Source organism: Labeo rohita, chromosome 11 (assembly GCF_022985175.1).
Source record: "Labeo rohita strain BAU-BD-2019 chromosome 11, IGBB_LRoh.1.0, whole genome shotgun sequence".
Taxonomy (NCBI): Eukaryota; Metazoa; Chordata; class Actinopteri; order Cypriniformes; family Cyprinidae; genus Labeo; species Labeo rohita.
Genome location: NC_066879.1, coordinates 5436842 through 5454456, shown reverse-complemented (window position 1 = coordinate 5454456; position 17615 = coordinate 5436842). Strand labels below are relative to the sequence as shown.

The following is a 17615-nucleotide window of genomic DNA, read 5'->3' as shown; positions in this document are numbered from 1 at the left end:
GGTACAGTACTTACAATTTTTTCTCAAGGAAATTACAAATTACAATGTGTGTACTAGAGTGCCAAAGTAAAACTTCTGAATACTTCTGTGGACTTTCTGTAGCTGGACAGTGACACCTAAAGTACTGAATCTGAAATGTATGACAGACACCTATTGATTTAAAATGTCAGTATTAGCGCAGTTACCGATCTAGGTATTGAAGCAGTGCATCCCTGCTGTGAACTCAGCGTGGATGAACGACTGAATGGATACTGTGACGTAAAGAATCAGAAGACATGATGACGGTATGACTGACCCGGAGGCGAGGAGGTCACTGACGGGGTTCCAGGCGCAAATGAAGACCTCTGACTCGTGACCTCTCAGCACCATGGCTTTATTCTGAGGGATCTCCACGTCCACGTCTACGTCCATCATGTCTGCATGGTTATCTGTAAAGATCGAGGGTCGTGAGGACTTACACTGACTTACACACACCCAGAAGACGTCAAATGACATCAACTGTTGAGAGAAAGCTGTTGATTTACAGCTGCAGTACATAACTGATTCTACAACATTCACACATTTTTGGGAAATAGTGGGAAAACAATTGTTATAAAGAATGATAAACAGCGTAAGGTGATTCAGAATCATTCGCTGACTCACTAGGTAAGGCGTGAGCACCGTTCTCCTCTCCGTTTGCGGTGTTTTCTCCGTTTTTGGCGTTACCCTGCATGTTGGCGCTGGTTGCTGAGGGCGCTGCGGCGGCCTGTTGCTGGGCGAGTTTGTCTCGGTACGCCTGCTGCCGGGTCTGTACGACATCGGGCATCACCGCGTCAATCAATGACAAAGATTCAATTGGCCGCCCATCGAACAGCGTGCCGTCCTGCGGACAGGAGTCATTGTGTCAGTCATGCACTCATTTGACATTAACAAGATTTTGTGCACCATAATAAATATTATTATCTGGGTCAATCTCATGAAAACCCCACAATCAACGTAATAAAATAAGAAATTATAATTTAGCATTTTTTGTCATTAATATCACAAAGCAAATGCTATATGATATATAATTACAGTGATTAAAATGTAAAATATTATGTATTATATTTATATTATATAAAGCTACAGCAGAAAGTTTCTCAAGTTGTCTTTATTTATGTTCCATAGTTTATGTTAAGCCGCTGTAGCCTAAACATTTACGTGTAATAAATTTTATGTTAAATTAAATAAAATATTTATTTTTAAAGCTACTATTTGTAATGTCTATTCAATACTTTCTCATTTAACACAAAATAGCTTTAAGTAATATTTTAGGGGTATTTTCACAGCCAAATTTATTCGACTGACAGCCCTAATAACAACAAAATTTCAAATATTAAAATATTTACATTAAAATGACAAAATTACTAAATAAAAATTTAAATAATAATAAAAAAAAAAAACATTAAAAAAATTACTATAATTTATATTAGGAAATATAATTATATAAATTATAATAGTATCTTTACTATTACTATTTTTTTTATATGTGGCATAAATATATAAAAAACTGACAATGAAAAATTATTAAATATATTTTTCATGTATATTACATATTAAATATATAGAGTAATATTTCATTATATATATATATATATATATAATGAATCTCTCGCTCGCTCTCTCTCTCTCTATATATATATTTATGTATTTATTTATTTATTAATATATAAAATAAAAATAAATCATATGTTTTATGAATCTTAATTGTAACTAAAATTAAAATGACAATGGAAAAAAAATTACATTTTTTGTATGTTACATATTACATATAGAGTGCGATTATAGTTTTTACAGTAATATTTAAGATATGTGTATGTGTGTCTGTGTGTGAAACTAAATATTACAAAAACTAATCTCTCTGTCCATATATTATGGATATACAATATATATAATATGTAATATACAATACAAAATAATTAAAATATACATTTAGTGAAAATTGTAAATAAAATTAAAATGGGAATGGAAAATATAAAAATAATTACATTCATTTATATATATATATATATATATATATTTCATTTTATATGTGTGAGTGTGTGTGTAAAACAAAATATTATTATAAAAACTCTATATATATGATATAATGTAATAAAATAAAAATAATTTAAATATGTTTTGTGAATCTTAATTGTAGTTTAAAAAAAAATTAAATGACAATGGATAATACAAAATTATTACTAAAACTAAATCTTACTATAAAAAGCCCTCTCTCTCTCTCTCTCTCTCTATATATATATAATTTGCAATATACAATTTTTTAAAAAATAAATATTAAAATATGTGCATTTCACTAATAATTAAGATTAATCTAAAATAAATCTAATACTAAGTAAAAAAAAACAAATGTGATTGTTAATTTTAAAAAATCCTTGATGCAGATAAATGTAGGTGCCTTGATTGATTTTGTAAATAAAGCTGTGCTCTCGTCACCTCATTGATGCTGACTTCAGCCTCCACGTACTGCAGGCCCTTCTGGATGATGGAGATCAGGGCAGCAGGGGGCACTAGGGCGCCGTTGATGTTCGACTGACTGATGTGGCTCTCAATGCCGAATGTGAAGGCCGAGTGGGAAAACCCTGCCAGAGGGAATGATAAACACTTCAGTGTGATGCTTGCTGGATCAACTTTCTCTCCAGCTCACAGCTACGCGGAGGGTATCGTGTGTGTGTGTGTGTGTGTGTGTGTGTGTGTGTGTTCCTTAAACAACACCCTGACTTGTGAACAGTCCTAGTGTTTTACTGTAATCAGCACTAATAATAGCTGATATCCCAAAACTCAAATTAGGAAGACATTACTATAACACACATCTCCAATAGCGAAGACATAGTCTTGATTAAAAAACTTTTTGGATAAAAGTTTGAAGTGGGCTTTAAGCAGGACCTACCTGACTCCTGCAGGTATCTATACACCAGGAAGTTGACCTCATCGCTGCTAATACTCATCTTCACACCTGCTTACACCATGAGGTCAGCACACAGGACACTAGCCTGAGAGAGAAAGGACAAAAACAATATCAGAAAGCCAGTTCATGAAGAACATGCACTAAAAACGGCATCGAAAGAGATATGGATATTGCGGGGCTCTCTGCCTTCCACTCAGAGAGTGTATAAAAGACTCTTTTACAGTGCAATAAGGGGGTAAAAGCTCTCTTTGTCAGCAGGAACCTGAGTGTGTACTATGCTGCCAGAGGTTACCAAGGGCTTCACAGCCCTGCATGGCTGAATAACAAGTCGTAGTACCAAAAGTGGCCACCGCACCGTGGGGGCGCTGTTGCACCAACACAGATGCATCTGCCATTGAAAATGTTTACATGAGGGCTACTACAAAATACTTCTGTTTACTTGAGTTTAACACTTGGATTCATTGTGACTTTGGCTTTACAGAGCTGCCAAAATGTCAGTTTACACTTACAGATGGGTTTAATTTTTTCGCGCAGGAACATTTCTTTGAAATTAAACCTGACCTAGATTTGACACTCTCTAAATCTTGGCCCTCAGACGGTTAAATTGCGATTTAAAGCAGACACATCTGCATACGTTTCAGGGTGGTTTATTCAAATATCATCTCATGCTTTCAAGACGTCCGCTCAGCCTTGGACTTCCTCCAGAGGAGAGCACAAACATATTTTCAGTTCCACATCGAAACGCTGCGTAACCACAAGTGGGCTAATTCTGAAAAGTGACCCATTTCCTCATGACCTCGGTGTCCGCCATTCCAGATCACATCCTCGTTTATACAGAGAAGTGAAGTGGAAAGTGCTTCCCCGTCGCTCGACGTTTACAGTCATAGGATGTGGTCTGTTCGCGAGAGGGATGGTTTTCGTCTCCTCCTCGAGATGGGGTTTCGCTCTATTTGTAGCCGCTGCCGTCGTGTGATGTAAAACCTACCTGCTCCCTTCTTAACCGACTACAGCTTGTTTCTGAGTAACAGTGAACCCTCAATTAGCTGGCTGAACTTCTCGAACATCAGAGTCGGCCGTCTTGCGTTCCCTTCATAAAATATGCAAAAGTATGCAAATAGGAACATCATCAAAAGGCGGCGTGTCAAGGCCAATCAGATAAGAGAGATACCGCGGCGTCCAATCAAATCAGGTGGAAACGGTGCCACGGGATCGATGCGTTTTATCTCACAGCATAGCCAAATTAAATCCCTGCAACAGTGCCGAGCGCTCATCTATATTATCGAGCGGCCGAGTCGATGCCGAGGTGGACCGCTACCTTTCAATAAATCACCCCTGCTCTTCAGGACCACCTAGCCTGTAAAACAGAGCAGGGAACTCCAGGCATTTGCAGTCGACAACATTAGTTCAAGTCAAGAAACCACGGGTGGGGAAACTCCCTCGTAGACGTGACACAGAAAGAGCTTTTATTGAAACGGGTCACGGCAAACGGGGACCTCCGTGAGATATACCGCCTCGTAAATCGCCCCGAGGAATGCAAATATCACCATGCGTTCTCTGCCTTGGACGACATTTTGGTGCGCTGGAGGATGCTTGGTGTGTAGCGTAATCTTCATTGTATAATCAAAGGCGGCGTGGGTTGCGTAACAGTGGAGCGCATGCAGTCGGGGTGAGGGAGTTTGTACTGTGTTATTCAAGGCTGAGGGGGAAGTCTGAGAGGAAATGCTATTTTACTGGTTTGGGTGAAAGGTGTAGCGGATGGCTATCGAGTTACGGGCTGATAACAGACCACTCTTTATAGCAATAATGTCAAAGGAGGACATGCAGAAGGGAGACTATAAATCAGAAATGGTGGTGAAGTCATTTTCCTGCTGCTCCAGAGAGATCAAACATGAAGATGTCCGAGAGGCAAATAATAGTATCTTTTCAAAATAAATACATACATAAATAAAGGCGCTCTTTGATTTCTACTTTAACACTATATATTCACTTTTAATGATTCAAAATAAAAGTATTACCAGGTCATGAACCAAGTTAATATTTTGTACGCATCTTTATTTTATTTTTATTTTTCAAAAAAGATTTTAAATATTTTTTTCAAGACGAAAAGTATTGTTTTAGGAACATCCTTAATCATTACACCAATATGCAAAATTATTAACTCCTGAAATCATTTAATAAATTTAATAAAATTAACAATATAAATAAAAAATAAAATAAAGATTCTACAAATAATTTAATATTATTATTATTATTATTATTAACAACATACATAAAAAAAAACAAAGATTCTACAAATGCCAAGTCATTTTTTTTTACAAATCTCAATTTTCCAAAAATTGTTTAAATATTACCACGTAGTGAACCAAGTAAATATTTTGTACAGATTTCTTTACTTAAACTATTTACTCCTTAAATCATTTTTATTATTATTATTATTATTATTATTATTATTATTATTAACATTAACAACAACAATATAAATTTTAAAAATCTTCTAAAATCTTCTAAAATTTAAAAGTGTTTACATATAATAAATAATAGCAATAGTTAACTGTATTTAAAAAATAAATATATAAATAAAATAACTCTAAATGTCATGTAGTGTAACCTAGTAAAAATATTTTGTACACATTTTAATTGTCCAAAAAGTTTTTAAATATTACCAGGTAGTGAACCAAGTAAATATGTTGTTCATTTATCCATTTATAGATTTTAAATATATATTTGTAAAGATAAAAAAGTGTATTTTTTTTATTTATTTTACAAATATTATTAATTACTAAACTGATATGCAAACATATTACCTCCTTAAATCATTTAATAATAATAATAATAATAATAATAATAATAATAATAATAATTCTATAATTCTTAATAATCTAAATTTTAAAAATGAAAGGTTCTAGAAATGTCAGATGGTGTAACCAAGTAAAAATATTTGATATGCATATTAATTTTCCAAAGTGTTTACATATAATGAATAATAGCAATAGTTAACTTTATAACTTTTTTAAATTAAAATAAAATAACTCTAAATATCATGTGCTGTAACCAAGTAAAAATATTTTGTACACATCTTGATATTCCAAAAAGTGTTTAAATATAATAAATTATAGTAATAGTTAACAATAATAACATTTTTTTAAATAAAATAACTAAATGTCATGTGGTGTAACCAAGAAAAAAAAAATGTATACATCTTAATCTTAAAGTGTTTAAATATAAAATAAAAAATATTTTGTACACGTCTTAATAATTAAGTTTAATAAACAAATACATTTAAATATATGTTTTCAAGATGGAAAATTTCATGAATTATTAATTCATAAATATCATTGTGTTTTAGGTAGTCAGACCACATGACATGTTACAGCCTGAACTTTATCAAAAGATCTGATGTTTTTAAAAACTCAGCATGTCAGACTGATGATGCAACAGCAATATTTTGAAAGCACCACACAGCCAGAGTGTTTACACTCTCCTGTAAGTCAACATGCAGCTGACTGACTTAGTCGTCTCATTCAACTGGGAGGAGAAAGTATTTTAGCACTGAAAAACTACACACTTAACTATACTGAAGAGGCTGATTACACCTTTTGGGGGTGTATGCGTTTGTGTGTGTGTGTTTGGCAGTGCTACTCTGGGCTTTTCACACGACTCCCTTGACAACAGTGAACTTGATCCTCTCAAACCTCTGAGGGCCTCAGTGAACAATGAGAAGCTTGGAGAGCTTGTGTTCTTGTGTAACACTGACCGTTGGACGCAAATTCCTCAAGACACTCTTCACAGTCAGTGTTCCTCTTCCACCAATTAAACACAAAAGAAAATATCCCAAAAGCCTTAGCATTAAAAATCTGTCTCAAGAGTGCCATGAATTGTGGGGATTATGTTTGACCTGCTTTCCAAGCAATAGTACACAAAGATAAACAGCTTGGTCCTGAACTTTCCAAGCGCAATGTAAATTATTACTCTTAAAATTCACACAACCACGGAATATTTACGTAGATCTGGAGAAAAAAGGATTTCACCATCCCAATATCAAATTTAGCGTATGCATATATTTAACCAATATGCTAAATATTAACGCCTTTATTAAATAACCATTAGTAGTAGTAGTTGTTGTTTTTGTTGTTATTATTACATAAATAAACACTGCTTCAAGTTTACAGTGTAAAATAAAACAAAATTATTAAAAAAAATGTTGCTATAAACAACAATTAAAATTTTAGAAAATACTAAATATTTCAATTATAAACATGCAACCAAGTATTGCAATAGAAAGGCAATTTACAAAATATCCTTTTGCATTAAAAAAAATATTATTATTATTATTATGGAATCTATCTATTATCTATCTATCTACCTATATTATAAATTATTATTATTACATAATAATACTATTACATAAGTTAATAATAATATTAAAAAATATTATTATTATTTTTAATATTTGTTATTATTATTACTACTACATAAGTAAACATAAGTAAAGCTTACAGTATAATCACAAAAATAAAACAAAATTATTTAAATAAATGTTGCTATAAACAACAATGTAAATATTACAAAATACTAAATATTTTAATAATAAACATGCAACCAAGTATTGCAATAGTAAGGCCAGAAAATACTGTTTCACATGTACTATTATTATTATTATTATTAAAATGAGATACATTATTAGTATTATTATTATTACTACTACTATTATAAATTATTATATTACGCATTATTACGTAAGTTTTACATTTGAAAAAATATTATTATTATTAAATGGCATTATTATTACTATTAATTATTATTATGCAAGTAAACACTGCTTCACCTTTACAGTATATTCATAAAATAATATCAGAAATAAAATAATGTTGCTATAAACAACACACACACACACACACACACACACACACACACTCACACACACATAACACACTATTTTGAATTTAAAAAAAAAAACACCTAGGAAAACATTTTTTTTTTTTTTCACCAGCTTTTGTGAAAAATAGCACCTACACAATAAACTAGTCTTCTAAAATATAAAACACAAAGAAACGTGACAGCGTGTAACAGAGCAGCTCTGAACAGACGTGCTACCGCCACCCCACATCCAGACAATAGTACCATTTTTCTTCCTCTTTTCAAGGCAATTATGTCAACACCATTTCCACCAGACGCTTTTGGAGAAACCAGCATATGGCTCACATCCCTCCGTCAGCATCTAACAATCAGGTCGAGTTCAAAGGCAAAGCAGCCCAATCAATCCGGCAGGAACAATGACCGTTGCTTATTAGACACCACACGCTAGCGAATGCTGTCACAAACGATTAAGACAGATGCTGGCCGAAACCGCTTGTGATGCAACCTACTCTCCGAAGGGCGAAAAATAAAATCAAAATCGGACCAGCGAGATTAACGCCTCACCTCACCTGACCTACTTTAGGATCTGGATCCATCAGTGTCTGTCTGAACATGGAGGCATGGGGGAATATGACACATCAGGGCCAAAAATGGATCTCCCTACACGTCTTCTTTTGTGTGAAGTGTCCTAGAAGCAGGTCAATGGATCGCCGGCTGTGGTCAAACCCGTATCCATCCGCCGTAGGCTTCGTAGTGCATTTTATTAAGAATCCTTTAACCGCTGCCCCGCAGATGACATCGCTCTGCCATTATGGATTGTTCACACTTTTCAGTATGTCAGCCTACGGATGGCTTGCATATAGCCGACTCTGCACAATAAACTGCAGATAGGAGAATGGATTTTAACGTCCAGCCCACCTCCTGTAAAGCGCATATCCACAGGCACTATGGGATCATTAAACCGTCTTGTTTCAGCTCCAACAAAAGTTGGATCAAAGTCATTCTGCAAAGGACAAAAGGCCCTGTGCAGAGAGATGTTTAACACCACCTGCATTTCCAACACCGTTTAAGCAGGCGGTCAGCCTTGTTCAAAATCCTATTAAACATCATGAAGACTAAGTCGAGTAGCAAATGACAAAATGTAAGGCCCTATGTAAGACACGGACAGAATCGCAAAATCCAGTCATAAAAATGTCAGAATTTGACCAATTTTGGACGAGCAAATCAAACGTAGGTCAGTACACGTCAATTAAAACATGATATAGACTAGTGTCTGTTAAAATTAAGCCACAAAATACTATTTAAATATGAATCCTGCATGTTCTGTGTGTGTCTGTGTGAATGAAGAGCACAGATGCGCACTTTCGTTTACTACACGTGCCTGTCTCTCGCTGTGTTTCCTCAATATATGAGCACATGAACACATAAACAATCTGAGAGACATGAACACAACTGCTCTGAGAGACACTTCATAAGCATTTTATCGTTTCTTATGAGGAAAAACCAAAACTATCAGGGACAGGGTGAAGACAGGGTGGGACATATCAAGCAGCCCCACCCCCTTTTTTAAAATATCCAGTAGCGTTTTGTTTATATCACAGCTTGGGCCAGAGCCGTTGAGCTCAGTAAAGCCAGTAAAGACAGCGTATGACAGCCACAGTCTAATAGATTCCCCCTTTAGATTCAATATGAAACTCTTACTAAAGTAAAATCGTGATCATGATGTGTAATTTGAAAAGTGCGTTATCTCTTCTACTCGTCAATGCTGTTTGTCTAATTCTCATCCATATCGCTTTAAAATATAGCATTTTTTGTAGAATTCAAACGTTTTAGGGTCTCACGCTCCATGCTATCATGTCTCTGGACCAGAGCAGACTGTGCGCCCTATGGCAGTTTGCGTGACGCAATGCAAACCCACATCAGTGTTTCCCCTACCATTATATTAGGGGGGCACCCCCACCTCCCTTGAAGGTCAAGTTAATTTTATTTTCAATATAGAACCATATTACATCAGAAGTCATTTAAGGTTATCTTTCCTACAGAACAGGTCTATACAGGTCTACAATCTTTTATTAAACAAACTAAATAACCTTATGGTATTTTTCTTATTTACAGGACGGCATGTCATTTCTATACATGGACGCGCATCTGTAATTTCTCCTCCGCAAAAACATGGACAGGATCGCGAGTCCATTCATAAAATCAGAATGTACTCTATAGCGCGGAATGCCACGGAATTCGGTGATTTTTGGATAAATAAATCAAACATTGGTCTGTCACTTCATTCGGATTACAATACGCACTAGTGTCTGTGAATAAGACGTTTAAATATGAACCCTGCATGTTCTGTTTGCCTCTGTATGAATGAATGGCAGAGACACGGTTTTGTTTACTACATAAATACTGAAGCACGCGCAACGCTCGCTGTGGTTTATCGGCCTCTGCGTCTCACTATATGACGACATGAACACACAAAATTAATCTTGCTGTGAGAGCTACTTCATGTGAATTTTACCGATTCATTTGAGAAAACTAGCGTCATATCATACTGTTTACAAACAATAACTAAACAGCAACCCGTCAAAATAAATGTACAGTTTAACGTAACAAAATGTATGTGTTGTATTACTTTTGTACAGTAAAATGTAGGTCTTTATATATTCCTATTTACATTTCAAATTTAAATGAAACAATTATATGATAAAAAATAAATATTACTACAAGATTAACCACTTAAATGTGAAAAAAAATACAACAATTATTATTATTAAAACTTTTTAAACTGAATATTCACACACTTTTTCTTCCATGTAGTAATTTTAACAGTAAACCTCTGTTTGTTTGGCAAAAAAATAAAAGGCTTTAATTTTCATTTGATTAATAAAAATGTTTAATGCCTTCATTATCAGAAAAAATAAAACACACAAAAATTTCTGGGGGAAAAAGAAAGCGATTGTAGGGCCCTATTGTTTAAAATGTTGAAATTGAAAATTTTGGGACTTCTTTTTTTCACTGAAATAAATGTTTTTGTTATTACACAGAGAGTACAGTACAGAATAAAAAGTACCGTTGGGTACTACGTGCTATTCACCATATAGAAAACACTAATGTTCAGAACATACGGCCGATTTCAGCTTCAGCTTCTATTTACAGTGTAGGGGCGTGGGACGCTTCGGATTCTAGAGAGCATTTGATTGGACGGAAAGTTTGATGAGAAGCTGAAATGCAGGGTGATATCATCAAAATCGTTGATCCATATTGGCGGAAGTTAGATACTAAGTTTCAAAACTTTCATTTTGATTTCATGGGGAACTTTTCAAGGCAAATTTTTGTAAAGCTAATTTTAAATCCTTGAAGGAATCACAGACAGCGTGTTAAATCTTCAGCTCAACAGCTGTGAGTACACACCACATGGCAACTTTTGAAAACAGTAAAGTTTGTGGGTGATGTAACAGAAGGACATATCAGAGATGGAGAAGGTTATCTGCATATGTTGTGACATTGCTTCTGGGTGAGCACGGCTGTCAACTTTTCTGTCTGAGGTGACTGTTCTCAGCATTTTTGTAATGAAATGTTGACTCTCATATCAACGGTTTTATCTTTGGCACACAGGTGGGAGTTGCTGGGAAGGGAGGCGACACACTGCTCCAAACCGGGACTTGACAGAGGGCAATAAGAATGGGAGGTAACATGAGGACAAGATCTAAACTGCCAGGATTCCTGTAGGACCGTGGGGATTGCGTAACGTTTTCTGCCCTCCTCCAGCACTTTAAAGACTCTGTTAGGCATGTCGTTTAGAAAAACAACGTGACTTGTGTGTTCTTATAGAATGAAGCAGTTTGAAAATAACATTCTTACAAAGGTTACAAAACAAACCAGCTCCTTTCTAGAACTGATTAAACAAAAAAAAAAAAAAGTGAGAATAATTATCTTTATTGACAGACTCATTTGTTTCAACATAATTTTGAAGCTAATTAGCATACCTACATGTGCGCACTCAACAGTAATTATTGCAAATCTACTGTTACTACAAATAGTAGCAAGTCATCAGCATTTTGTTTTTGAATCTATGTGAAAATGTTACTATCCGGCTAATGATTTCATGTGCTGTAGCATGTGCTGAGGATGTTTAATGACCTCATTTGCCTCTGTTAACAAGTGACATAAAATGTGGCCTGACTGCCTGCAGCTAGAGAGGTAAACTGTGAGTAAAGCGGTTGACCCTACAGCCTACACAAGTCTTTCTGTAGTGTGAATCACTAAATTCATCACCATGTCAGACCAAAGGTGAGGCATTGAAGTGTATGTCAAAGGACAAATGCGTTATGAGCTGAAAAGCAGAATGCAATGCAGCACCTCGAGGTTTGAATGTCACAAAACCTGTCAAGAACATTTCACCACAAAAACAAAAGAAATAAGAAAACATTTATTTTAATAGTTGCAATTAATATTTTAAAAATTTCACCCAATTCTTTAACCAAAAAAAACTACTGTAAAAAGTAAAAAGTTTAGAAACATGATGAGTGTTTATGGAGAAATGTGCTTATTTTTCATATGAATAAATGTTGCAAAAAGGAAATGTACTAACGTTCGAATGTTTAAGGTTGGTAAGACTTTTTTTGTAATGCTTTGAACTGATTTTGTTTTTCTTACCATGGCTGCATTTATTGGATACAGTATAAACAGTAAAATTGTGAAATATTAGCATTTAAAACAACTTTTCTATTTAATATATGAAAATATAATATGCTTTAAGCTAATTTTCTTTTCCTTACTATGGCTGCATTTATATTTGATCAAAAATACAGTAAAACAGTAAAATTGTGAAGTATATCATAATTTAAAACAACTTTTTTATTTAATATATAAGAAAATATAATATACATTACACCATTTTTTTCTTACAAAAGCTGCTTTTATTTAATCAAAATACAAGTAAAAACAGTAAAAAAAAATTAACATTACTACAATTTAAAATAACTTTTCTATTTAATTTATATGAAAATATAATATGCTTTGAACTAATGTTCTTTTTCTTACCATGGCTGCATTTATATTTGATCAAAAATACAGTAAAAACAAAAAAATTGAGAAATATTATCACAATTAAAACAAGTTTTCCATTTAATATATATGAAAATATAAAATGCTTTGAGCAAGGCAGCATTTATTTGGTCAAAATTTCAGTTAAATAAGTAAAATAACATCAATTTAAAATAACTTTTCTATTTTTTGATTTTTTGATATTGGGGTAACATATGATATGGACTTCATTTTGTGATATTCACATGTTTATTGTCAGAATAGGAAAAATGCAACCTCAAACATGTTTCTTTATCATGCATACCTAGAGTATCCAGCATGTGACTAAGAGCAGCATATAATGAATGATAACTGACCAGGCAAACAAATGACCATCATCAACGCTGGAGTTCAGAGAAAGCCAATAATCAATAGCAGACTGGTTTAACCACCCCTGGTCAGTTACGAGAGTTATTCATCTGCATGTGAACCCGAGTGCACTGACAGCGTTTCCAGGAACTCACTATAACGCAACTCACACAGCAGAAATGACTAATGAGTAACATTCAAGGTCTGTGGAGACCCGGTTAACAGGGATGGCCCCTTATCACCAGCGATAGGGAAACTATACAGGCATCTCCCCTTTGACCCGATTCCACTGCTGGTGTGTTTTTTACACATGTAGACCCTTAGAATGGGGTGTTTCTGAAACATGTGGGACAGGCACTGCCCAAAGATCTGCTGGAACATGATCTCGCCGGAGCTGCTCAGAAGGTTACATCACATCACCACCTGCCAAAATCACTTACTATAGCTCGAGTCAGAGCGCCAGTACACACAGACTCATTCATTGTTCTGATCGGAGTGCATTAGCATTAGCGATTACGTTAAGAAGCTTTTATTTGTTCTCAAATCGCAGCAGTGACCGATAAAGGCAACTTGGGATAAAGCTGTCACCTTTGGCCTATTATAAATTACATGCTAGGCACCTAACTTTATTATCTGATGACAGTGTTGCATATAAGATAATGACTGCCTTCACATTTTTGCTTCTACAATGCTGTAATTATCAGTGGGAAACTCTGCTTTCTGGGTTTGGGGTGTACAAATCAATGAATCATGAAGGAAACTAATTGGTATCGGTTATAATTATGTTTTTATAGCGAACACTGACTTTAAAACTTTTACAAATTAAATGAAGAGTAGCAGCAGGGGAATCAAACAAATCAAATGAGTCTTTTCATTTAACTGACTGAGTTTGTATCTCTCTAAGACACGTAATGATTGATTCTGCTTTGGACTGTTTTGGAGCTATTTTTGATGATGAAGACAAAAATATAACTGCTAATACTGCTCATCAGGAAGTGGAGAAATTAAGAAAATAATAATTGTTAAATTCATGCTTATTATTCCAACCAAAATTAGAAAGTCTAAAGGCAGCATATGATCACATTACTCGCCACAAAAAATGTAGTGCTGTTCAAGATCTGTTATGACCTTTGACCTTTATAGGAGTCAATAACAGTAATTTTGAATGTGCACAAGGGCAGCATTTTTTTGAATTTGTATCGTTTGAATTTTATTGATTCCGATTCTGCTTATTGATTCCTAGTTTTGATTCAAATGAGATTAAAAGCTAAAAAAAGTCAAACATTTAGATGTTAAACATATTTATTCTGTCTTTTTACAAAGCGTTCTGTTGCAGCTGAATAACATGAGTTGAAAACCAGCTGCCCACAGAACACTTAGGGCTACAAGAGGAACTTCTGCCTATGGTTTAACAAAAATACCGCAGCAAAAAATAAAAACTAGGCCAAGGTCAGAAATTAACGAGAGCTTGTGGCAAAAATGTCACCAAAATGAACAAGAACGCCTCATACATTCAATACAAAGGGGTAAACAAAAAATGAGCCTGCACAATAAAACAATGTATTGCGGCTGTTGCCATTAAAATGAAATGTGAAAATGAATGAAAAGTGTCGATTCGTGGTATTTGCATTTAGATTTGCTCACACTGCATCAGACTGCTTTTACGTGCCGTTTTGTGCAGCGTTAAGCCTTATAACCAAACGCGTTTCTGATGAACGTAGGAATGCATTGACCAATCAGAGGCACGCTCGCGAATTCACTCATTGTACATGTTTGTTTGTGAAACCACAATGTTACGTGGCCAAAATGAAACAAAAACGTTTTATATTGTTTTCTATATCAATACTAATCATCATTATTACAATATAAAGAGCAGTAATCTACAATAATTATTTTTGTGATGATATTGCAGCCTGATTAGCTCCTGTTTTTTACGTATATAATTTAGATACAATTTTAACCAGTCTATTGTTATTGACAACAGTTTAAAATATTGATTTTTAGGAATTGGGTAAACTTAAGTATTTGACATTAAAAACAACACATTTTTTCAATATTATTTATAAAAATTGCCCTCACAAATGTAAAAAAATATTGCTCCTTAATGGAAAAGTTGATTTTCTTAATTAGACTAATATAAATTTCAAACATTAAATTGTTAAAGACAAGTAAACCGTTAAAAAAAATGGAACAAACAAATCAATTGAGGTTGTATTTACGTACAGAAACTGAAATCAAAAGTTTAAAAACACTGCATAGCTTTCTTTTCATAAATAAAATATAGATTAATCATTCAATTTAAGAAAGATTTTCAAGATTAACAATTTTCTTTTTTTTTTTTGATTAACATTAATGACAGGTTGCACACGTTTATTAGGCTGCTGTCTCTTCCACACCGGTGTCTAATATCTAAAATACTGGTACACGTGTTTTCTTTCTCATCTCTTTATGTTCACTTAAGATAAAAAACGGCTGTGTTTACAAGGATATACTGATGGCATTTTGTGGTCACAAGAACCACTTTGTCTGCAGTGGAAGTGCACAAATTCGTTTTATTTTTTTCCAAATGCTGTTTTTTCCGTTGACTCTGATTTAATGGTTAAATAAAAAAAAAAAATCTTAAATCAAAAACATGTCTAATTAATTGAAATCATGAAACTTTTAACAGCAATTTATTAAAAGATTAATTATTTTAAAACACTTTTTTTTTTCCAGAAATACTGTGGTCTGGTAAATAATTTTCCTGCTAAATATTCCTTAAAAATAATGTTTGAACAAAATTTTTATTAGAAGTGGTAGTACTATTAATACAGGATTAATATTTAAAGTCTTTTTGCAGCTTAATATTCACAGACACTAGTCCATATTGCATTCTGATTTAAGCATACTGACCTACTTTTGATTAATTCATCCAAAATTTGACAAATTCCGTGACATTCCACTTTATACAGTAAATTCCATTTTTATGACTGAATTCCCCAATTCCGTCTGCATTCTCAGCATCACGGAAATCATAGGGCCCTGTACACGGAGCAGTTCGAGAACGGACAGAGGCTGGTAACCCGCACCGGGACCGTGATTCTGTTCATGCTTTAGATGTGTGCAAAACAGCACGTTCTTACCCTTCTTGTACTTAGATGCTTTAAAAAACACCTTACAATGCAAATGCAGGATTCGTTAAGTGGAATCGAAATGCACGCATGTCTTATCGAATACCCAGTTCTTGGAAATTTGGAACCGGTTCTCGATACTCAACCCTATATCACACTGGCCTTCCTCCATGCCATATGAAGAAATATCACTGGGCAAAAAAAAAAAAAAAAAAAAAAAAAAAAACTAAATTGGTGGTGGATCTACCAGAGAAACAGTTTGTCTTGAATATTCCTGAACAGCTGTACCTTTTCCATGTCCTTTCCAAAAACACTGAGCCCAGCTTTATAAAAATAAAAAAAATTCCATTTTCCTTAGAGAAAATAATAAGCTATCTTAGCACCAACATGCATTTATACTCACCACACTATCAGCTCTATTTCCGCAAGGCAAACGCTTTTTAAGGATCCAACCCAAGTGTCTCAGCACCTGCAAAAACAGTACAAAAAACGATGAATGAAGCAGAATTTGTCAAGCATCTGGACATGAAAAAAAAAACATCACCTGCAATGTATGTCCTAATTAAAACAACCTGTCTGGGGTCAATGAGAGCATGTTTGTGGACTTTGCAGTAACTACTAGTTTAGATGTCATATCTTTCCCCATCTTTCAGCTGGGAAACTCTCTGTTGTTTTTCCATCTCTCCTGGGTAAGGTAACAGCCTAAATGAGAGTCTCTATGGACTTTCTTAAAATGTCCAATAAATCTCAACGTGATTTTCTTTGGGTTGACAGTTCATGACAAAAACACCATGAGGAATGTCTTGAAAAGGACTCGTCTGCCTTGTTCGTGTGTGAACTGACAACTGGTTAAAAGCATTAGTCATTAGAGAAGGAGGATTTAACAAATGTTTGTGAAACTGTCAGCAATATTATGTAGATGATATATACATTTTTAAGATAAGGGCACACCTAAACCTCGAACAGACACAAAACAGGTTCAACCACCGTCAGGTGAGACTGACTGCATTGTTTTGACCTACACTGTTTACTGCGTTTAACCTACATTCATCATTTGTTAGGTTCTCTAATAGGACAACAGCATGATGATTGGAAAAACACTGTAAATAAATAAAGCTAAAACAAAAGATGCCTTAAAGACTGATTTTATTTTATACAGTTAAATTACCTTAACTAATTAGCACCAAAAGAGGACCGCATTTCCAGTTTTTGGAAAACTAAAAACTCATTATTGTCTTGTCAAATGGTTTCACCTTGTGAAAAAAACAAATTACAAACAGGCACTTTTTAGAAAGTGTTTATACACCTCGTCACCAACAAAACTTATTGTC

At 34.2% G+C, this 17615-nt stretch overlaps 2 protein-coding genes across 2 annotated transcripts in view; one reads left to right on the top strand and one right to left on the bottom strand.

Annotated features, from left to right (window-relative positions):
• The window catches only part of si:ch211-51h4.2 (uncharacterized), a 153668-nt gene extending 141291 nt beyond the window's left edge, over positions 1 to 12377 (top strand). The window contains exon 19 of the mRNA XM_051122437.1: positions 11396 to 12377. The gene's annotated coding sequence lies outside the window, so the exon portion shown is untranslated. The remainder of the gene's footprint in view (positions 1 to 11395) is intronic.
• Positions 1 to 17615, bottom strand: part of tbl1xr1a (TBL1X/Y related 1a) — a 62194-nt gene that overhangs the window by 8316 nt on the left and 36263 nt on the right. The window contains exons 3-7 of the mRNA XM_051122438.1: positions 16688 to 16753; positions 2909 to 3011; positions 2455 to 2600; positions 643 to 862; positions 296 to 428 (exon numbers count right to left, since the gene is read on the bottom strand). Of these exons, the coding sequence (XP_050978395.1) occupies positions 296 to 428; positions 643 to 862; positions 2455 to 2600; positions 2909 to 2966 (557 nt within the window). The 5' untranslated portion in view covers positions 2967 to 3011; positions 16688 to 16753. The remainder of the gene's footprint in view (positions 1 to 295; positions 429 to 642; positions 863 to 2454; positions 2601 to 2908; positions 3012 to 16687; positions 16754 to 17615) is intronic.